The sequence below is a fragment of the Thalia democratica genome, chromosome 2, assembly GCF_965202585.1.
Source record: "Thalia democratica chromosome 2, ktThaDemo2.hap1.1, whole genome shotgun sequence".
NCBI lineage: Eukaryota > Metazoa > Chordata > Thaliacea > Salpida > Salpidae > Thalia > Thalia democratica.
Window position 1 is genome coordinate 38,932,951 of NC_139166.1, and position 25,547 is coordinate 38,958,497.

At 24.3% G+C, this 25,547-nt stretch overlaps 1 protein-coding gene across 1 annotated transcript in view; it reads right to left on the reverse strand.

The window, feature by feature from the left end:
* The window catches only part of LOC145830137 (hepatocyte nuclear factor 4-gamma-like), a 67,442-nt gene that overhangs the window by 31,832 nt on the left and 10,063 nt on the right, over positions 1 to 25,547 (reverse strand). Inside the window, exons 2-4 of the mRNA XM_082938026.1 lie at positions 7,148 to 7,261; positions 6,154 to 6,306; positions 517 to 631 (exon numbers count right to left, since the gene is read on the reverse strand). Of these exons, the coding sequence (XP_082794152.1) occupies positions 517 to 631; positions 6,154 to 6,306; positions 7,148 to 7,244 (365 nt within the window). The 5' untranslated portion in view covers positions 7,245 to 7,261. The remainder of the gene's footprint in view (positions 1 to 516; positions 632 to 6,153; positions 6,307 to 7,147; positions 7,262 to 25,547) is intronic.

Sequence of the window (25,547 nt, forward strand, 5' to 3'; positions counted from 1 at the left end):
TTTATCTAAATTTATTACAGTATAATAAATAAAAAAATATAATATTTTTCTATTAATACGTATATGTTTTTATTTTTCTTAAAGAAGAAAAAATCATTTTAAACATAGAGTTTTTCGGCTAGATATTGCATAGTATACACAATGCGTACTTAACAGGCAGTGCACACCTAAGAAATGCGTACTTAAGCGGCAAATTAAGAACAAAAAAAATTGTGGACCCCCTTTGAAAAATTTCTAGACACGCCCCTGTTTAGCTATCAAAAACCTCGTTACCAAGACAATATTTTTCTGCAACTGGCAACAACTAATTGGCAATCATAAATGTGTCGGTAGTTAAAGAATGAGAGCTTTCAAATTTTATTACAAGCAAAAAAATATTTTTAATGGGTTGCCAAGTTTTTTTGATTTTTTTCATATTTCTAGTTTCTAAAAACTCTGTTTAAAAATGTATCTACTTTAAATATTGTCAAAAAGTATTCCAATTTAAGTAAAAAAATATTGACGAATATGAAATACCTGCATTGATATTGATGATTTTTTCTAACACTTCTTCTGAAAAAACCTTTACAGCCGTCACAACTGTTTGCACCATAGTGCTTTCCAGTTGCTCGATCTCCACAAATAGCGCAAGCTTCATAAAAAATGGTGAGAATAAAACGTAACATACTTTTACAAAAATTTTTCTAAAGTTATAACAGATCTTTATTAAAATAAAAGCCAAACTTAAAGTTTGCGCACTGAAAATGTTTTTTTTTTCTCTGCTGTTTGGATGTTGAAAAATAATTGTCATTTTCAGTTATTTTTGAAATTTTGGAAATTTTTTTTGATTATAAAAACAATTTGCACTGTACTATTTTTTATTAAAGTAACATATGTTTACTTGTGTTAAATAAATTAACATAGTTCCACGGAGTTATGTAAAAAATAATAAGTACTGCAAAAAAGAATAGAAGATAAAACAGATTAACATATGTACATATCTTTAGTAAATACACGTATCTTTAATAAATACACATATTCAACTACTTTAGCTTCTACTCTTTTCTTGCAGTATTAAATTTTTAAAGAGCTCCGTTAAAATGTTCTAACTCGTTTAACACAGAGAAACAAATGTTAGTTCAATAAAGAAAAAAAAAGTGCAAATTGTTTTATTATATATTTTATCGAACTTGCTTCGCTAGGATCTATATTAACAAACTAGTAGCTTTGATTTTTTTATAAATTTTAGTTTGATAATTTATAATTTTGTATAATGAAAATTATAGTCCTAACAATGTTTCGAATAGCAAGAAAGGAATGTTAAACTACAAAGTTCGCTTTTTTAAATACTAAAGAATAAAAATGTTCTGGTAAGATTTTTGTTAAAAATTTTATTGTATTACGAACTACAACAAAAAAACATCTTAATAAAATAAGACTATCTGATATTGTAAAATGTTTTCTAAATAAAGACTCATGAATTAGTTAAATAACATTTAGTCATAACATTTTCATTTATTTATTGAAGTTTGTTATTATTATGAAATTAAAAAATACCAAAATAAATATGTTATAAATGTTTGTAAAAACTCAAGCAAAATGTAGGCAAAGTATTTCCGTTAATTAGACAACTTTGCAATTATTTTTTTAATAGACAAAATGAAATTTTTTTGTTGAAAAAGCAGAGATTAATATCTATATTAGAATAAACAACTAGTTTTCGAATTGTTTACTGTAGTTTCAACGCGTTTGATATATTATCAGAACAATAAAGTAGATTATTGGCAAGTTTTTAAAGAATATCAAAAATACACACTTTACGTGTAAAAAAATAATTTAGGTAGCTTATTAAAAATTAAAAATCTTTACAAGTTTAGTAATGATTTGTTTTTTTTGTTAATAATTTTTAACTAGTTTTGTTTTATTGCTATTTTTTGTTATTGCTTTATGTATATGTTTTTAAGTACTTATTTTGGTTACTAGTGCAGGGTTAATGTCTTTCTTTTGTTTAGCAATAACTCTTTTTTTTTTTTTTTTAATTTCTTTATTTTTCCAAGCTGCATAAGTTACTTATTTTGTTATTTTTTGAAAATTTTTCTGACTATTTCCAATTTTAAATTATAGTCTTTGTTTGCGTCTTTTAATTTCTATATGTAATTTGATAGTTCAGCGCTATGTCTTTTTGATTTATTATAAAAATTGCCTTATGGTTAAATTTTGTTACGTTATTTGGTTTGATTACAGCTCGGTAAACTAGGTTGCTTTCTAAGCAGTTAATTCTCAAACACAATAACAAAATATTAAACAATCTAAAACTCAAAAACCAAAAAATACCTGCAACTGCAGGAACGATAATGCAGTTTAGACAATAACTGCTTAGAAAGCAACCTAATTTACCGAGTTACAATAAAAACGAACAACATAACAAAATTTTACGTGGGTTTAACTAGCAAAAAATTCTAAAATAGATACAGTAACCAAAATACGATAACCATTCTAAAAATATAGGGAGATTTAAGTTTTTTTCTTGACTCAAAAATTTAAAAACACAACAATTCCTTTGTCTTAATGAATATTTTTTATATAATTTAATAGCTTTATGATACAGCTAAATAGATAGTTTTGTTTTTTGAGTTTAGGTTTATCGGGCGGTGCTAGAGCCCATAGAATAAGTGGGACATTTTGGCTTTTTTTTTTAGTTCTCGCAACATATCTCAAAAAATGCAAATATATTTTAATAATTTTTTAATGTTCTTCATATTTTAGGGGATTCATGCTCAGTAAAAAAAAATCAACACACTTCAACTGGGTTGTTAATGGAAAATAACTATCTTTGAGTTATCTTTCCATTAACAACCCAATTGAAGTGTGTTGATTCGTTAACACACAGAAACATATGTTGGTACAATAAAGGAAGATTACTGTACAATTTGTTTTTATTTTAAAAAATATATATAAATTTTTTGAAAAATGTTGCAAAAACTAAAATGCCAAAATACCCTACTTTTTTATAGGATCTAGCACCGACTCAACAAACTAAAACTTAACAAAAAAATATAATTTATTTTAGCTATATTATTAAGCTATTAAATTATATAAAGAATGTTCTTTAAAAATAAATAAATGGTTATGTTTCGAAATTTTTGATTCAAGAAAAAGACTCAAATTTTTCTTTATTTTAGAATGATTATCGTAACTATGAGGCAAGTTTTAACAATAAAACAATAAATAGCACTGAACTATCAAATTACATATAGGAACTAAAAGACGCAAACAAAGACGATAACTTAAATAAAATATACTCTTCGGAACTGACACAAAACCGAAAATAAAAAACTAACTTATGCAGCTTAGAAAAATACGAAGTTGAAAAGAGCAAAAAATAACTATCGCTAAACAAAAGTAGATATATAAAGCAATCCTGCCTTAATAACCAACTTATGTATTAAATAAACAAAATATATAAATCAATAACAAACATAGCAACAAAACTAAAAGTAAGAACTATCAAGACAAAAAAAAACATAAATTAACTTGCACAGAAGTTGTTTTTGAAAAAGGTACCTAAATTTGTTTTATTTTTTGACATGTAATAGTGTGTATTTTTGGTATTCCTTAAAAACTAGCTAATAAACTTCATTATTGTTCTGATGATATGCTACACGCGTTAAAATTTCAGTAAACAATTCGAAAACTAATTTTTTTTTTTAAATCATAAATAATATATACGTATATATAAGTAGACTATGATCTAAGTACATATGTTAAAATTAATTAGTTTTATAATTAATGCTATTTTTTTTATCTTTACTTACATTATTATTTTTATTTCAACAAACACTCGAATAATTTAGTACTGCTACTCACCAAGGCAATAAAAAAACTATTATAGTGACCATAAACTTGTGTTATTTTATTATAAAACCGTTTTTAATGTTTAAGGCTTATCATAATTTACTTTAGCATTATGCTTCTAAATAGCTATATTTTATCTAAAAATCACTTATAGTATGACTGTAAGTATATGTTTGCATGCGCTTTTACTTATACTATTAGATACAAAAAAAAATTCTTGTGTTTAATTTAAAACCTTATGAGTTCAAAATTTTTAAGATTGTAAAGAAAGATATTATAACAGTTATAGTAATTTTTCAAAGAAGTACAAAAAAGTATATAGAGTTTAACTTATAAAAAAAAGACCTAAATAAAAGTAAAACAAACTAAAGTTATTTTGTCACGTTTAATTTTATATTAATAATCTACTACATCAAATATGTTAATATTATCAGTCAATTATAAAATAAGAAAGATTTAATCAAGAAAGTCCCAAAAATTTAATAAAGATTGAATTAAAAACTATACAACTCTTAAAAAGTAAATTAACCAATAACTATCAGAATGTTTAAAAATTAATCATATCATTCTTCATAAAACTCTAACATAACTAGTGATGTACCGGACTCACTATCCGGGTCCGGATCCGGCCGGATATTGCCATTTTTGTCTGATATCCGGATCCGGCCGGATCTTGATATGAAAAAAAGATCCGGATCCGTTTCCGGCCGGATCTCGATTTAAAAAAAAAAGATCCGGGTCCGGTTCCGGCCGGATCTTGGTTTTAAAAAAAGGTTCTGAACCGGTTCCGGCCGAATCCTAACAGAGATCCGGCCGATTCGGATCTAGTTAGTAAAAAAGAAAAGTATTTTTTCAAAAACAAACCGTGTGTAAATTAAAAAGAGTCATTTTCGTCAGTTAAAATTAAACACCTACCGTGGTTGGCTCATTTTGTACACGTGACTAATTTACATTTGTTTACATTTACATTTAAACTATGAAATAAACATATCAGAAATGCAACTCTTTACCTATGTTGTAAAATTAAAAACTTTACTACCAAATTGTCAACCTTATGGCTAGCTTTTCTACTGATTATTAGATTAAAGTAATTTTTCAGTTTTTAAAAACCTCATTCTGACTCAGGCTAGTTTATACTCACTCTAGCTAGTTTTTTTTTGACTTAAACAGTGGCAACCCTGCTAGTTTAAAATTTTTGGGAATTTTGGAAAATCTTAGGCTGCCTCAGGCTAGATTAGTTTTTTATAAAAACTCAGGCTAGTTTTAGAATTTTTTGAAAAACTCAGGCTAGTTTTCTTTTAGATTTTGAATGAGTTTGAGCTGATCCAGTTTTCAATATTTTGTGATTTTCTAGATAATTTTGTTCTTGATTTCAGAGTGTTAATTGTAAATATTACCTAAAATTGTTAATCTTGTGGCTAGCTGTTCTACTTAGTATTAGATTAAAGTTTTTTTTTCAGTTTTTAAAAACCTTATTCTGACTCAGGCTTGTTTATACTCACTTTACAGGGTTCCCATATCCCTAGATTTCTCTAGATATCCCTAGATTTTTGCAATTTTCCAAAAAAAAACCCTAACTTTCCCTAAATAAAATTGAAAAAATCATGAATTTCCCTAGATTTCTCTATATTTTACTTTATTTTAGTGCTGGACCAATTTTTATGATGTATATATATATATAATATAACATAATTTTTATTATTTTTTATAATAAACTCACTATCTGGGTCCGGATCCGGTCGGATATTGCCATTTTTGTCTGATATCCGGATCCGGCCGGATCTTAATATGAAAAAAATATCCGGGTCCGGTTCCGGCCGGATCCTAATTTGAAAAAAAATCTGGATCCGGTTCCGGCCGGATTATAATTTGAAAAAACTATACGGATCCGGGTCCGGCCAGATCCTAATTTGAAAAAAAAAGTCCGGATCCGGGTCCGGTACATCACTAACCATAACTAATCGATTTGTTCATAAATTTATTTGTCTATGTTAGCCGTAGTTTTTTTTATAAATTTAAATCAGCCTTAGAATGAAGTAATTTTAATATATTGTCTTTTAGGTAAAAACAATTATTATTTTTTATATCTAAAAGAAAAGTTGTTTTAAATTAAATATAGAAAAATTAACAACTGTTTTTGGTTATGTCAACCTCGCTACTTAATAAATTTTCATCAGCTTTTAAATTCCAAAGATGAGAAAAATTCATTATAAACTAAATGTATAATTAAATTAAGATTTAAGTTCAGAATATGCTTTTAATTTTTTTTGAAGTTTTTTATATTCTTATACGATATTTTCCATTAAAAATCTAACTTACAAGACTTGTTCAGATCGACGTTGGGGGATGAAACTCCTGCATCAAAACTAACAGGTTGGGATTTTATATTGTAAGACACAATTGTTTGATTAGTACTAGGGAGCATATCATTCATTGGGTTCAAATTAATAGATTTCGTTAAATTACCATTAACTGAAAAAAAATTCTAACTTATACATTAAGTATGTACTACAAATAATTTTTATTTGATTTTTAGTAAGGAAAACATCTAAAGACTAATCGTTCAGAAATTTATACTAAACTTTTATAATACTTTAAATTGTATAACAGATTTTTTTAAACTAGGTATTTAAGTGATGCTATTAATCATACAATTATAATCTGAAAAAAAGTTATCGATATGATTAGGATGTAGTTAAAGACTGTACTCCAAAAACATTTAAATCTAGATTTAGTTAGAGAAAAACAAAACATTATATATTCAATAAAGCAATATATATTTTTAACTTATTAAAAAAAGAAACTTTAAAAAAAATTGTGTTTATTTCCAGTATAGGAATCAGTCTCTTTCAGAAATTTATTTTTTCCTCACTATCAACTTTATACTTAAGCAAAAAATTTTATTTTTAATATCATGTTTAGTCCTTGGATATGTGATTTTGCTTTCGACATAAGTTTATACTGTTTTCCTTAAAAAAATAGTTTATCGTATAAGTCTTAGTTTATATTTATTAAAAAACATATAAGACCAATGATAGATTTTAAAGTAGAACTTGAAAACATATATTTAGTGAAATAGGAAGAACTAGAGTACGTCAATATTTTATAATATCGTAATTTGTTTTGTTTCTGTTTTATAAAACTTTGTGTATAGTATGTAACAAGTTATCTAATTAATGTGATATTTTTTTAACCTTTAACTTTTCTTTGAAAATTTACTAAAAAGCGTTTTAACGTCATTTTTTGTTTGCATAATTTTTTTATTTTTAAGATAATACTATAGCCAAATTATCATTTTTAATAAACTTCTTACCGCAAGTATTGTTTACAGTACGGCATACTGCATATGGAGTAGAAGGGTTGGAATATGGTGTTGGTGGTTTAGAATATGGTGTATCCGAGCTTTCCATAAAACCAATTGTAAAATCTGAGTTTTATTTTTTATTTTTATTTTTTACCAACAAGGTTTTTCAAATTAAGTTTTTAATTATTATTATAGTAAAATCATACTTTTTTTAATTTGTAATAGTTTGTTTTTTACATAATAAACAAGTAGTTTTTTATTTTACTTGTGTTTATGAATCTAGATATATTTTATTACATAGTAAAAAGTATAAAAAAAAAGCTATAGAACTGATCATTAAAAACCACTTTTGGTTAAAATAAAAATTTTAAACTTTAACATTAGCTATCCCCATATACCTAAAAAATTATTTCAACAAAATCATTGTTTCTATTTTACTAATTTTAAAGACAAAACAAAAAATATTTTTAGTGTACCTTGATAACCATCATAATATACACCAGAATTCTCATTTTGCATTACAAGTAAATCGGTAAAGTTTTGACTTCTCTGAGATTCCATTTTAATAAATTGAATGTAGTTTAATCTAACTCAGTTAATCTAATAAACAAAATTCGTTCAAACCTTATAAGTTTGTTTTATTGATCTAAAAAATTTGTGCAAAATTTATGATCACGCCAATATCTTTGAATAATCAACTCAAAGTTTGCAAAACGAATTAGCTAAAACTAATTGCTTTTTTCTTACTTCACAGAAATAATGGATAGCTGTATTTCTAAAATAAATAGGCTTTTTTAATTGAGCATACTTGATAGTTTTTTTTTCATTAGGGTATTTTCTTAAAAACATTAAAAAAATGTTTAAATGTATGTACAAAACCTTTTAAAAATTTAATATTTAAACAAATGTAGTTAAACAAAATCTTTTTGATATACTGTTGATCAACAGATGTTGAATTGTTTTTTTCTTTTTTGTATATTTTTAAATAAACATTAGTTAAACCTTTGCGTTCCTTCAACCTTTCAATTTTTTATAAAAATATTTAGTTTTCTAGTGGGGTAGTTTTTTTTTTAAACAAAAGGAACTAAAAGATTTTCGTTATACTTTAAATATTTGGAGCTTAACTACTTCTTTTTTGCAATCTTTAATGTGACTTTTTTTTAGAAAAAAGTTAATTCAAAATATACTTAAGTTTCTAGCTGCGAGTAAACATAATATTTGATAAGGTTTTTTTAAAATTATATCACAATTGTTTGTATTTTATAGATGTATTCCTATTATTAAAGTTGTACAGACAATAAATAAAAAATCGGCCTACTGTTGCAAATATTAAAATCAGTTTAAAGCAAAAAATCAAATCTGTAACGGCTTTTCGAAATTGCTGTTTAACTTCGCGCTTTTGAAGTGAGTTAAACATGCCAAGTTATACAGCAAATTACTGTCTACTACAATGTTTATAGAATACAAAAAAAACTCAACGCTCAAAAATAATGGTCAAAGGGCCTATTGTAAAGAACAAACTTTCAGTCATTAAGTTAAACACCAACTGTTTACTCTGCATATTTTATTAAAAAAAAAAAAAGTATAATATAACATTAAAAGTTTGTAATTTTATAAAACAAGAAAAACACACATTAAATTAAACATTTTAAAATAAAGCATTATGAGATTTAAAACTAAATAATTTATCATGAAAAGAAAAAATAGTTGTATTTACGTAAAAAATATATTTTTGCTTAGAACAACAACTTAGGCCTATCGACTTGTTTTAAATCGTATATAATAGTTAAAGTATTTAAAATATATGAAATAACATGTGTTCTTTAGTTTGCTTACAACTGTTTCAACGTTTTTATCATATCTTTAGAGAAAAATCAAAGTTTGTATGGAACATTATTTAAATTTAGGAAAGTACATATTTGGACGAACCAAATAAATTTGAATAAATATAGTTAGCCTACTTTAAAATCACGATTCTTTGTTGCTTAATAAGTTGTTAAATATTTTGCTAATTGTTTTAAAAATTTGCTTAGGGTAGCGTGATTAATTACTACTCAAAGAATATCTGAATTTGGTTTTTTAAAGGGATGTATTTTTTATTGGTTCGATTTAGCTATTTGTCTGAAAAATCTGTTTGAATTAGGCTGCATCTATCGTTGATTAGAAACCCCATTTAATTAAAATTTTGCGTAGTGCGTTTGCCATAATTTCTTTGATTCTTGGCGATTTTGACTGTATGATTGCGAGGTATCATCTCTATAAATTAGAAATTCCCCGTTATTAAATAGGTTATATGTTTTGATTTTGTTTGGCAAAAAGAGTCCTAGTAAGATCCTAGACTACATATTATGTTCATTAAATAGGGTTTCAAAGTAAAGCTTTACTGAGTAAAAAAGTAAAACCTTACAAAAACCGACAACACTAAAAACATTTTATTCTTATAGTTTTATATTATAAGGACCTTGGGAGTTCTTTAGAAATTTTCGGCTCACGAGCTTTAATGAACAACGATTCTATAACTGAGAGATAGTAAGTGTTTCGCGCTCTAGATAGAGTTTAGAATCTACTATTTATGTAGTTCTAAGCACAACTAGGGTTGTTGAGGAGGTGATTATGGATGGATGATTGTCCACCTTTGGGCTTAACGTCGCTACTAAAAATAAATCTTTTTAGCTTTTTGTAAAATGCTTCTCCCACCTTTGTGGAAACGTTGAGATGTACGACCTATGTAGTCTTTTCCGCAATGACAACTAAAACTTATACTACGTTTAATTGGTAGGTGTGGCATCTTTTACAATTCAAAAAAGCGGGTGGTTAGTGTAGTTAACAACACATAGCGAAACGCTATTCAAGGTGGATTTGATAGCTATTGAAGCTTGTCTAGCCAACCTAAATGAGTTTTCACCCACTTAAGGAAGGCAAAAGTAGACTGAGCAAGGATGTGGGTTGAAGGAGGGTAAGTGATTTATTTTGTACTAGGTTGCTTTATTTGTCTTTTTTATAACTGTTTGGAGTAACCTAATGAGACTAACTTTCTAACATAAACGAAATATATAATTATTACCTGAAATATTCTAACATCAACAACTGCGCGGTGTTTTGAGTAATAGCTTCAGAATTTAGTTGTAAGTTATTATCATTCTTACTATGCAAACATTATAGATTTATATTTGAAAATATACAAAATTAACTAAGTTTCACCCTTAAAGGGATCTTTAGTTACAATTTAAATTTGAAAAATATAAGATAAACAAAACATGAAAGATACTTTAAAGGTTTTTTAAAGTTAAAAGTTTTACATTCAGTATTAGTAAATTTCAATTTAAAGACTCAAAAATTTCTCTATATATTATAGTATGTAAGTAGCTTGTTTTAATTTTTACCCATTAATGTTTTTTTCATAACAGTTTCACGTTCAGTTTTTAAAGAGCCTAAACCAATAGTATTTATTTAGTATTTTATTCAAATACTTGATCAGTTTTCTAACTAACATAATTTACAATTTCTAATTTACCTGTTTCGTTTTATAGTGTTTTGTTTATCTTATATTTTCAGATTTAAGTTGTAACTGAAGAACCTTTAAAGAGTGAAACTTATTTTTGCAAATAAAAATCTTAAATAATTAAGTTTTATACATTATAGATAGAATACAACAAATTTGTTCTGGGCAGCGTATGATTTTTAATTTTCTACAATAAAATTTTTTCTGAAGAACTACTAATATAATAGCAAACTTTAATAACTAAAACATAATTAAATTTTATAGCTAATCGAAAATATAAAAAATTACTTTGTTAAATTAAGGCTAAACAAATCTGACATGGTTTTCATATACTATTAAAATCTAATATATTTTGGTTAAAACCCTCACTTAAAAATTTTTCATTAGTTTCAACTAACATTAGTTTGATTTCAAAAGTTTTAGAACAAATTTGATTTCGATTAAGTGGAACAAATAATATTTCACTCTATAACTCATAATTGCTCATTTCGGAGAAAATTAAAAGATTATCACAACCTTTTATTAGATATCACTTCTTTACTAGTTGAAACCTATGTATTTCTTCCCTTTATTAGTTACGCCCCTACTAACCATAAATCACCCTTAAGAAAAGATATAGTCTACTTTTAGAACCCATTCCATAACTAGACAATCTTTTTAGATAAATTTTTAATATGGTAATTCTACAGTAAAAAATATGTTTTTATTAAACTTAATCGTTTAGTTATTTATTTTACTTATATTTATAATCCTAGCTAAACATAGTCAGAGAACTTTTGTCACAAGGATTTTTTATCTTAAGTTTTTCTTAAGCTTTTGTTTAAACTCAGTACCTAATGTTTTTACTGAGTATTTTACTACGAGCTTCAAAGCAAAACTGTTGAGCTTCTACTAAAACTTTAGACTAGTGGTAAACAACTTTTCTAGATAGAGTGCCATATGTGACAGCTTTTTGTACATAACAGGGCAGCTTTAATGTGCGACTCGATTACCGAGAGATCTTTTTGTGCACCCAGGTCATTTGATAATTTTTTTAGCATCCTTTAGTTTAATAAAATAAATATTTTTGATTTACCTGTCACTTGTCTTTTGTAACCTTTTATTAAATTAAATATTTTTTTTCTTACTACCCAATGGGTTTTTAAAAATCACGATATAGTACCTCAGTTTACTAACAATTTAGTTAGTTTTAGACTCAAAATTTTTAATTAACTTGTTTTGTATTTAAACTTGTTATTTATTTAGTACAAACTTTTACAACAAAAAATAATTTGCAAACAGTATGTTGCAAAGGGAACCGATCATTTCTAAGCCGATCTCTTTTAACCCGATCGCTTCTAACTCAATCGTTTCTAACTTCATTATTTCTAACCCGATCATTTTAAAACCGATCATATCTAACCCGATCAATTATAACTAAAATAGTAAACTTCTTTTTCTTTTTATATTTCTTTAATCAGAATTAATTTTTGAGTCAAACTAAACTTTACAAAAACGTTTATTTATTGAAATTTGAATTTTCTGTCTTAAACAAAACTTAGTGTCTATTGTGTTCTACGTAAAATATACTTTTATTAATAATTTTATTTCAGTTTATCATACTTACAATTTTTGAATTTTTTATTATTACAAATCTGCTCATATCGAAATTTTGTTTTTGAATATTTAAAATTTACTACACGAATATCATTTTAAAATAAGGATAAATCAGGGTCTTCTTGCTTAACAACTTTTATCTTAATCTAAACTTATTGACAAATGTAAACAGCTATGTTAAAGTTATGCTACGCAAACTAAGAACCCCAAAGGGTCGTAAATGTTTTTTATTTTCCGTAACATTAAAAAATATATATTTAGCATTCAATATATTTTTTAATTTTAACAAAATATCGTTATTCGTAAGTGAAATTAGATGTTCTTTTTTTTTTTTGACCAAGTAAGAAGACCCTAAATTAAGACAAAATCTGAAAAAAAAACTTGACAACATCCCAATAAATATTAAGTTTATATAAAAACAAAAACACTGACTATTGTAGTTAGTTCACTAAAAAGATTGCAAGGAAAATTAGTAAAAATTTATATGTATTTTTTGAAATATACTACGCAGACTAAAAAGAGCCAACATGTTTCACTTTTTCTATAGGCTTACTAATGACCCAATAAACCCGAAATCGATAAAAAAACGTATATTGTTTTAGTCGTGTCATTTTGCTATTACGTTCTGTAAATATTGTACTTTAAAAACAAAGAAACAGTTGTGTATGGAAACTTTTAAGTCTAGAAAATAAATATAATATTTATCTAATTAGAACTAAAGAAAAAAAATTAATGACACTTAAACCAACTTGTCTGTTAATACAACAAGTACGAGGATGATCAAACTCGTCTAGTTAATCATCTTTAAAATTTTCAATTAAGTTTATATAGTATATGAAAAGTATTATCATTTAGTTCACTTTAATTGTATTAAGTACAACTAAATTAAAACTTATTTTGATATGTTTGTTGTATTACATCTTCCTTTTTTTAAAAAGTTAAAAAAATGTCAGCACAAACAAAATAACAACGAAAAAAAGCACTTTATATAAATAAATAATAATAATTAAAATAACTATAGTTACGAGCAAAAGATCGTTTAAACTTTGTTTTATAAAGTAAAGTCTAATGGTAAAATATAAATATTAAATTAATTACTAATTTTGGATATTATATACATTTAAGTAAAAGTTTTTAAAAAGATTAACTAGATAAAATTTGATAACTCTCGGACTTGTTACATAAATAAACAAATTTTTTTAAGTGGTTATATCTAAAAATAATGATTTTCCACTTAAAAAACAAAACACTAAATCGTTTATTGTTTTTTTACGTTAAATTATCTAAACAGGTTTTTGTAAGTTGTAGTACAATTTGTGCAAGTTTTTAAGCTTAAAATTGAAAGTTACAGACTATAAAATGGTAATAGATTAGTCATTTACTGTACAACGCTTGCGCAAGACTTACAACAAAGCTTATAAACTGTAATATGAAAATCTTTGTATCTGAATATTACATTTTTAACAGTTTATATTTTTGAATTCATTTGTGTTAAATAATATTTTAGTTACCTAAATCAGTGGTTGTCAAGCTAATCAAAACCTGTGTAAACAAAAATGCAAAAAATAAAATCGGTTTATCCCAAGATCTAATTTTTATAAGTGCCGCTAGTGGTGTCACTACGTAAATATTTTTACTAAAGCATTTCTCCTTTAAAGTAATAACTCAGTTTGTATTTACATGCAAACCTTTTAACAACTAAAACTAGAACTTATCATTTGATCCTGTTTTTAATGAACCTTTCTATTTGGTTTACCTTGTTTGCACAATGGTATTTTATTTATATGGCTTTGTCTTACAAACGTATTAATTGAACACATCTTTGCAATCACTACAAAATTCCCATTTTAACAGTACAGTACTTTTAAAATGTTTTATTTAAAATCTTTATGTCGCTTAAACTAGATAAATATTATAACAAAAACTTGATTTTTTTTGTAGTCTAAAATTTTTGTGCACCCCTAAATGAGTTTTGTGTACTCTAAAAGTTTCGTGCACCCCAAAATAAATTTCGTGCACACTAGTGAATACCAGTGTACACCTTGACGACCACTGATCTAAATGACAAGAATATATAACTTTAGTGTAGTAAAAACAGCTTACATTAAAAATTCAACAAAATACAAATTAAAAGAAAAAAATCTAGTAAATCTTGTTTAATCTGAAAAAAAAAGTTTGATTGAAGCAGGTTGATATGAAAAAAGTTCAAAATAAGGAAAACAATTTTAAATTAAAACTTTTTAAATTATAATGATTAATAAATATTTTTTTAAATTAAAGTTAAATAAACATTAAGATTTGTAAACAGTATTTTGATATAAGAATAATTTTTCTAATATTAGTTTCGTTTTAAAATAAACACTGATTAAAATAAATCTTAAAAACAAACAGTTTTTACTGATAGGGTTAGAAAGATCGGATTATTAATGATCTGGTTATATATGATCTGGTTAGATTGTTTTATGATCGAGTTTGAAGTTATTGTGTTAGAAATGATAAGGTTTGATCGGGTTAGAAATAATCGGGTTAGATATGATTGGGTTAGAAGTTATTGTGTTAGAAACGATCGGGTTAGAAATGATAGTAAACCGTGTATCAATTAAGTTTATATTATATCCAAAATATATTAAATACGACTTGAATTATTAATTGAATGATATTTTTATTTTATAAAAAAGAGTTTTTACGACCTTTTGCTCATAGTTATAATTATTAACTTCTTTCAAGACTTTTTAATGCAAACTCATTTTCGGTCAAAGACCTCGTCAGTGCTTATATAAAAATCTTATTCAAATAGATTCTATTTAATTGCATTAAAAAGTCTTGAAAGTACTTAATACATATAATTCCACTAGAAGTTGAGATCTGTTTATTAGTTTTCGAACAACAAAAACATATTATATAATTGTAACTATTTTAACTATAAGTACGTTTATTTTTTGAAATTCTTTTATTCGTAGTTATTTCGTTTGTGTCTACGTTTTTTTTAATTCGTTTAAATAAAGTAAATACATAATAAAAAATATATCAATATAAGTTTAAACTTAGTTGTGCTTAAATTAAATAAAATGAACCAAATTTAAATACTTTTAATATATTATATAAACTTAACTGAAAGTTTAAAAAGAGATTAACTTGACGAGATTTGATCATCCTCGCACGTGTAGTATTAAGAAACAAGTCTGTTAAAGTGTCATTATTTTTTTCGCTCTAGGTCTAGATAGATATTTATTAATGAAATGAAAGGTAGACAGTCAGTCGACATTACATGCTTTTTCGGTTTGTTAAATGATATAAATGTTTTAAAGTTTTTATTTAAAAAGGTTATATTTTTTTTTTTTTTTTTAATACCTAAAACAAAATGTTCAGGTTCACCTAATATTTGTTTTAATTCCATTATCTGAATAGGTCTGTGCAAGTTTTTGAGCTAAAAATGGAAACTAACTGACTTCAATGTAGTAATAGATTACTAAACAACTGTTTGGTTTTTCAGTTTTTTCTTTATTTAGGTTCTTCACAACTAGTCAAAAAAATATTAAGAAAGTCTAAGTTCACTGACGAATATTGATATTTTTGTTTAAATCAAAAAAAGATAAAACTTATTTTTAATATTACGGAAATTAAAAAAAAACATTTAAAGACCATTTTGTGGTTCATAATTTGCGTAGAATATTAAAAAAATAACTCAACAACTTTTAAAAGTTTAACAAATATACTTTTATTCGTCAGTGAATTTAGATTAAGAAAAAATTGTTAAGCAAAAAGACCTTAGTTTCTTCTTATTTTAGAATTATTTCGTTTATTAATTTTATTATTATCAAAAAAAAAAATTGATTTAAGCAGATTGATATAAAGAAAAAAGTCAAACGAAGAAAAATAAGTTAAAAGTATAATAAGTTGAAATGAAATTAATATTATATAAAAATTTGAGACAACAATTCATTTTGCAGTATATTTTGTTTTTGTTAACTAAAAATTTTTCAATCTACCCTTTTCAATAGTTTTTGTAGATAACTAAATAGATTTTTCTAAAATAGTAAAATTTATAAAATTGAAATTAATATTAAAAGTATATTTGAAGTAGAACAACATAAACTCTAAGTTTTGTTTATGACAGAAAACTTATATTTAAATAAAAGAACTTCTTTGTAAAGTTTAGTTTGTTTTAAAAATAAATTCTGATTAAAGAAATAGAAAAATAAAACAAAAACTACTGATTGAGTAAAAAATGATCGGGTTAGACATGATCGGGTTAGAAATGTTCGAGTCAAAGGTAATCGGGTTAGAAGTGATCAGGTTAGAAGTGATCGGGTTAGAAAACGATCGGGTTAGAAATTATTGGATTAGAAGTGATCGGGTTAGAAGTAAATGGGTTAAATGATCGAGTTAGAAATGATCGCAAGTTAGAAATGCTCGACTCCCCTGTGTTTTTAGGTTTTTAGTTAATTTGGTTATTTATTGACTTTTTTAAAAAGTAGTCCTTATTAATAAATGTTAAGATAAAATTATTTCAGTTTACTTTCAATACTCATTAGCTATGAAAAACTTGCTATAACTTTAGCTTATCTGTAGTATTCAACCCACTACTTTATTTAAAGTTTAAAGAAAAATAAAACAGCTTATTTAGATAGTTCTCATAATTAATGCATATGACTTAGCTGAATACTTAAAAACGAATATTTCTAAATAATGATATAAATATATATTAAAAATAATACTATCTATAAAAACTTACTTTTGAAAATATGCTATTCAATTTACTTTCATTAAACATAAGAACCTAGCTCAGATTCATCTGAGTTTAAAAAGAAGCATAAGTTGTTATGAGAAGCTTGTAATGTTAAAACTTTTTAAACATAACTTTATTTCATAACCATATAATAACAACAAGATTATTTTTAAACTGGTTTTGTTGATATAACACATAGATGTAACTTATTGAAAACAAATCCAAGAAAACAAATTGAAAAAACATATATAAGTTTCTAAACTTTGACAAACTAATATTCATAATCAAACTTTTTTTTTGTTTAAAGACTTACTTTAGTATGTTAAACATAAAGTAACTTTATGCAATGAAAGCAAAAATACTTCAACAAATTTGCATCCTCATCTATTTACGTTTTTTATTAAAAAAAAAACAAATTCAAAATTGCAAAACACAGAAAACACAACCTGTTTGAACTAAATTTTTATTTGACAAACATAGTATAATACTAAAAAAACATGTTAATTTAACCGATTAAATGGTAAATACCAAGTAGATAAGAAGGCTAAAAGTTGCAGAAAGTATTATTATTGTAGCTAAAATATGCTACATAATTGATTTAGTAATTCTTCATAAAACTGTTATCTTATTTAATTTTTCAGTTCATTATTGTTGTTTTCTTAAAATTTTAATAAATACTACATAAAATTAACTGAAAAGTTATTTATTAACTAAAATATAATTTAAATTAATGCTTAAAGAAAATTGTAAATACAACCTAATCTTAATTGTTCTTGACTAATTTTTCGTAATTCCTTATTCACAGTTGTGTGATTATTTATAGTAAGTTTAAAGGAAGCGTTTCTTATAAGTTACAGAAATTAAAACTTAAATGCAGTTATATATTCTAATGTATACTTTAATCGTTAATGTTTTTTCTATTATTTTATATACTATACAATAATAAATGTAAGACGTTAAGAATTTTTTTTTTCTAGTAATAACTTTGAAATCTTTTTTAATTAAACTTTTATCAATAATTTAAGTTGTCAAGTTTTAAAGAATATATATGTAAAGTTTAAAGATTTAAATATTGAATGCTTTTTTATTTATATTTAAAACTGATTCTAATTCTTACAATACAATCATTAACTTAATTTATAATGATACACATTAGGAAAAAAGTATAAAAAAATTGTCTACTTGATTACTCAAATATTTTATCTCTTAAAAGAAATCAAATTCTTTTAAACTTGCAGTTTTTCAATGGTTTGGTTAACTATAACTTATGAACAAATATAAAAGATTAAAACTTTTATATAATTGTTAAACATATGATTTCCTTGATCAAAAAACGTGACTTTACTTTCCTTAAAAAAATACTCCTTTGTAAGAATTTATTTTAGAACTTAACTTTACAAAAATAAAAGTAGTAATACTATACATAAAACTATTTGTAGAGTTTTTTATCCGTGCGTGTAAAAATTTAAACTTTAAATCTACTTTAAAATCTGATTAAAAGGGAAAACGAATAAATATTTAATGAGTTATACTGACAAAATATTAAGAAAATAAGTTTAAAGAATGTTTCATAATTTATTACAATATATATATAAAGTACATTAGTATATCTTGAAAATTTGATGTATTAAAAAATGTTTTTGAATAAATTCACTAAGCAAGTTGCAGCTTAAAAAGGTCAAATTTTAAACTATTTATATAAAAATGACAACCTGTTTTGATACAAGTGTTATCAAACTAACACGAGTTTACCATTAGATACTTTAAAAATTCTAGTAGTATTAAAAAAATATAAATTATAATAACAATTTGCACAGTACTTGCTTTCTTTAACTGGCGCACAATTCTCTGTGCTAAACACTTAACACAGCTCCAAGGTGTTTTGAAGAAAAATATATTACAAAAAATAATAGGAGATAATGAAGATGAATATGTGTGCATTCAGTACTAAAACATGTAATACTAAATGTATGTCACAATTACAAAAAAATTACTAATTAATATAATAGTAGTTACAATATATATTATATATGTCATTCATAGTGTAAGATAAAGCAAATGTAAGTATTTTGATTAGAATTAGTTGATAAACTTAAACTATAGTGATACGAAAAATTATATTCTGAGTATTTATTTATGGTTATGGTATTTATATCTATTTTACTAAAGCAAAAATAAAAACGATTATGATATAATAAAAAATAAGTTTAAGTATAATTAAAATATAAACAAACACACAAACTCTACTTACATTTATTGAAGCTTTCCAAAGTAACTAATAACTTAAAATGAAATAGTAGTTAAGCAATCTTTTTTTGAATATAAGTCACGTCATAATATTATGTCCAAAGCTTTACTTACATTTATGAATAGGTGTAAACAGCTATCGTGTACTTTTTACTTTATAAATAACAATAAAAGTTCTTGGCTTAATGATAAGGAGAATTATAAATTCAAAATTTCATTAACAAAACAATTTTTCACTCGCTTGAACCAAATCAAACGAGATCATCAGTTGAATCGAAATTTGTAAAAATTTTTACAATTACATGCAAGAAGATATTAAGCTAAACTTAAAATAAAAAACTAAAACAAAAAACTAAATAAAACTTATAGTTTAAAGTAATCATTATAGGAAAATTATAATGTTACCAGGTTGGTTAATGTTAATTTTTGAATAATTTAAGCTAATTAATAATATTATAATCCTAAAACTTAAACAAATAAATAAATATACTTACAATTAGCAGGCTTGTAAAATTTGTGAACAACAAAAAAAAAAAAAGAAAACAACTTCTGCAACTAAAGCATTAGGCTGAATTTACTGTTTGTTTAAAAAACAAAATGATTATCGTATCGTGACGTAAGTATAAATTATGCTTATAAAATCTAATGGCGTTATGAATTTGAAATTTTTAAATTGGTTCTACCATTTGCTTGTAAAAGTTAAAATAGTTATGTAGTTATCAAATTGTTCTTAAGTTTTAAAACTGCATGATTATGTACCTGTGAGAAGATGAAAATAGCAAACGCTGACGAGGGAACTTTTTTAAATAAAGGAACGAATTAATATGTTCATGTATACATTTTAAAAAGCTTTATTTTAAAACTCAAGAACAATTTGATAAATAAATCACTATTTTAACTTGTACAAGAAAATATTAAAACCAATTTAAAAATTTCAAATTTAGAACGCCATTAGATTTTATAAGCATAATTTATAGTTTCGTCACAAAACGATAATAAATTTACTTTTAAATAGTAAATCAGTCTAATGCTTTAGTTGCAAGAGTTGATTTCTTTTTTTTGTTGTTCAAAAATTTTACAAGCCTGCTAAAATTAACTATATTTGTTTATTTATTTATTTGTTTAAGTTTTAAGATTGCAATATCATTAAGTAGCTTACATTTTTCAAAAATTAACATGAACTAACCTGGTAACATTATGATTTTCCTATATTGATAGCTTTAAACTATAAGTTTTATTTAGTTTTTTTCTTTAAGTTTTCATTTCAAGTTTAGCCTAATGTCTTCTTGCATGTTATTGTAATAAATTTACAGATTTTATTCAACTGATGATCTCGTTTGATTTGGTTCAAGCGAGTGAAACATCGTTTTGTTAATAGAATTTTGAATTGAGTATATAGCTATCAGCTAGTATAATTTTATTTCTAAAACCATCAAAAAAGTTATAATCGTATAAATATTTTACAATTATTCTGAAATTAAATTAACGAGACAACTATGTGGAAGTTTAAGCATACATTAAAAAACTTCTCCCTGATCTTATATGAGCAAAAGATAAGACCATATTTTTTGCAATTTAATACAGGTCCCAAGTACAGTTAAAAGTTAACAAACAAAAACAAAATGTAATGTAAGTTAATATGTGTTGTAACTACTATTAGCTATTGGTCTATTATGATTATAGCTTATTATTATGTATATACAATATTAAAATTAATACAATAAGATACTAACATTATAAGAATAATTTAAGTAGATAGTTATATTCATCTTCTATTCTTTTTTGCGTTACTTTTTTTCAGAACTACGTAGAACTGTGTAAATTATTTAACACAGAGAAATTTGCGTCAGTTTAATATAGCAAGTCCTGGGCAAAATGGTGTTATTATTTACATTCTAACGAACTTGTTTCGTTAGGATATTTATTAGCAAATTAAAAACAAGATTTTATTAATGCCTTTTTTGAATATAATAACATCTTTTGCAATCAAAATATACTCTTATTAAATTTTAACTTGAGAAAACGATATAAAAATAATACAAGTCTGTTTGACAGTTTATAGGAAAAATATATGTTTCTAAAAGGTATTGATTTCATGTTATACTAAAAATTCGTAAAAATGATTTTCAGTAGTTTCATATTGTACTTGTCAAATATTTTTAAATTAAAATAAAACTTAACAACTGTATATCTAAACAACTTTTTAACCAATAATTTTAAGTAATTAGCTACTTGTTGTATTCTTTTTTGAAACAAACAATAAAAAGCTCAAATTCTAAAAATAAAATGAATATGTATCGAATAAAAGTATAAACTACAACCTTAAAAATATATTCAAACAAAACTAGGAAAGGTTAACACATTCTATGTCATACATACATATGCTTCTACTACTATTTTTGCTCTACCAAACTATTTTTTAGTAACAAATTCTTATTATAGTGGATGGATATAATGCTACATTTAAAATAGGTTTTTTTTTCCAAAATGAACGGTATCTTAAGTATTTATTTTTCAAAAGAAAAATAGATTTAGAAAGCTATGTACAGTAATAGCACACTAAAAAATTCTTAATGCTAACATATTAGTTTTAAGTTTATTATGGAACAGTTAAAATAAATACTTTCGTTTTACAGTGAATAATCTGTAGGACTTTTGTTTCTTTTTTTTTTTGTAACGCATTTTTCGAGTTCTTTACTAGTAGCTTTGTGCGTATTTTATTAATTAGTGTTAGTAACGTTTTTAATACAAGACTAAAAAATGATGTTAAAAATATCTAAAATAAAACTAATACGATTTCTTTTTACTGATATAATAAAGTTATATAAAGCAATTACAATTTTTTTTCTAAGCTGTATAAAAAGAAATGTAAAATCTTAAATATATCTTTTAGTAAGTACAATCATGATATTAAATGTTTTATAACAACTTTTATTATCATAATTTGTACTTTTAGCTTTGATTAGTTAACTTTTTTTTTTAAACAATTAACTATAAACTCATAGTAGTTTTAAAAATCAACCACCGTTATTTAATAGACTTTAAAATCAATTTCAATGTTTGTTTCACTCTTAATTAAGATACAAAACATTAGTTACTAATTAGTGACGTAAAAATTGCTGATGTTAATATAAAGAGAAAATGCAGAGATATCTCTTTTTAACGTTTTTTGTTTACTCTAATCTGATGATTTTAATTGTTTTTGCTGCTATGATGTAATAATGCATATTTGCAGCATTTTGATGCGTGACAAGCAAGGACAAATTTTTTTTAACAATAATTGCCTCTTTCGTTAAGCAAAATAAAAACATAACTACTTTATCCATTCTAGGTTTTATATGCTCAACTTGCTTGACAAACTAAAACAAAAACTTTTCAAAAAACTACACTTACTTAACATATTAAAAAACTTTTATTATCATTAGGTTGTTTTAATTAGCTGATAAACGTATATTCAATTCTATAAAACTTAAGAAAACAAAAAAAAAAAAAAGGAAACTCAATAGGATTTAGCTTCCCAATTACACAATACATAGACTAACCAAAATATATAACAAAAAGTTATATCATAATGTATGATAAAAAACAAACAACCTTTTTATGCCTTATTTAATTACTATCTTATGTTTTAAATAACCAAAAAAAACACTTTTTAAATAAAAAATATATTACTAATTTTTTAAATTAATTTAGCTTATTATTTTGCTTTAAGATGAAACTATTTAAAACAGTTTTATCTTAAAAATGTTATCCAAAAAAAAATGTTTCAAAACCAATACAATATTTAATTTACGTAAATTTAAAATCACTTCAACAGAAATGTTAATATTCTACAATTTTAAATACTTGTAAACTTTACATAAACTGTTAATTTGACTTTTAATTTAAACGAAACATCACCCAAACATTATGTTTAAATAAATTAACTTCATTTTAAATCAGATCTTTTCCAACAACCTTTCAACAACGAAAAATTTGTAGTTACTAATAAAAAAATTCACTTATTTGTCTAAGTTTATTCTTAATAAAACTTTATCTAATATCCTTTATGTTCAGAAGAGTTTTATCAAAACTTGTAAGTTTGCCAAACCCTACCAAACTCTACCAACTTGTTTAAGGTCCAACTAAATTTATCAAAAAGTCAGATACACTAGTTTTAGTTGAAAAAAAATGCAAAACGGTTTATAAACATTTAAAAAGATTTTGTTGTATTATTTATTTCCTAACAGTTACTGTTTTTTATTTTAATACTTAAAATTTGGTTTAAGTACATTCAAAAAAGACGTTGTTGTTTTCTTTTGCGCTTGCCATACTTTGTTTAATAATTACTAAAACACTTTAAAAGAAACGACTATATTATGATAGAAAAGGTCTTAAATAAATATTATAACAAAGGTATTTAATTAAATATAGTTAAAAACTATATAAAAAATTGATTGCTGGTTGTAAAGCTTTATTTTTTTTAGTTGAAACTTATACAATTATGATTCGCTTAAACATTATTTTAATATGTTACTATACAATCTTATAGTATAAAAAGTTAAAATATAAACTTTTGTAACACATAATACTCAAAATATTGTAGTAGCATAAATTTCAAGAGGTTTTAAAATACTAAACTATCTTTTAAGTTCTCTATTTTTTATAAGTCTATGGATTTTAGATACCGGTTTCAACCTAATATGAGTAAGAAAAAAAAAACTCTATTCCTCTTTTTCTATTTTTGTTAAACAAAAATATTTTTTTTTATCTAGACAATATAGGGTCGGCTTGAGTAGTAAAGTTTTAGAAATATGGTAATTCATAATAATGTACAAATAATTTAAGGTACTACAGTAGTACATTTAAACTCCTATTCCTAATCCACTTTAATAAAATTAAATAAATCCATGTAAACTGCTAACCCTAACTCACCTTAGCCAAGTATATAAAATATAAAACAAGAAAAAAGTTTTATCAATTAAAACTTAAAGTCAACATATATAACATTTTAGCCAGTCAGGAGCGCTTTGTTTTTGCAGCTGACAGAGATAAATTGTCTACATCAAAAATAGAATGTATTTAAAGTTACTTACTAAGCAAAGACATAATGAAATAAATTTAACATGTTTCCAAGCATACAATCTAGATTTAAAAAATCTAAAACTTAATGTCGTCAAAATTAACAAATGTTAAGTAAAATATGCTAACTGTTAAACAATTGGAAGTGTTTACTTAACTTTTAATGTAACTTGAGTGTTTTATTATATTTTTGTTCTTCAATTATCATCAATTCCAGGCTCCTACATACAGGGTTGCCAAATATTTTTGACAATTTTTTTCCAGGTTTTCAAAATTTCCTTCAGATTTTTGCAAGTACAAATTTTTCGGTCTATTTTTAATTTAAAGTGTAGTTTAAGGTAAGAAATTGTATTAAATATTATAAAAACATTTAAAAGATACTGTAAAGCTACTTCAATGTATCTTTTAATATAAAAATTTTAATGATGAAAAAAAAAAATTTATATGGTAGATTTTTTGTGTCAAATCAAAATTTTTCTACTTAACATGTAAAAGTTGTTTAAAAATCCAGGTTTTTTTTAATTTCTCAAATTCCAGTTTTTTCTAGGTTTTTAAGTTTTTTAGCAACCCTCTACATATGAGAGATACCAAGACAAGTTTTTCAAAAGTTGTAGACCACTATGAAACAGACCAAAACAGCGCAATATTTAATCACCTGATTTATTGCATTGACTGCCAAAACTCCTACTTCTTTAGAGTTCTAAAACGATGTAAAATTAATTAGCCTTACGACCTGCAATCGATAATAAAAGAAGAAAATATGTCTAAGTTAACCACTAAATTGGTAAAGCACTATACTAACTATAACTGTTAACTAATCAGCACTTTTTTACTCAACTATTGCTATCTTTATCACGTTAAAATTGTATTTATTTAAAACGAATGTATCCTCAAAATTTTGTAAAATTGTTTGATTTTTTTTTCACATACTATAAAAAAACTAGTTAATTCTATCATTTCTTTTTTCAGGTATTTAAGTCAATGTCGAAAGCATTTGTGTAAATATTTTTTTTTAACAAAATGAAAATAGTTAATTTCTACTTATTTATGTTGAGTTTCAAATGGAATCTGAACTAACGAAAACCTTCCTACAACAGAACATACAAAAAGTTTTAGTATGTTTATAAAACAAAAACATTTCCACTAAAAAACTATGCTAATGCATTTATAACTAAACAATTTTTAAGCTATAATTAAAAACATACAATCACTATAAGATGTGTTTAAGGTGAATAGTTCTGTGTATAATATTTTACTTATAAAAAATATACAAA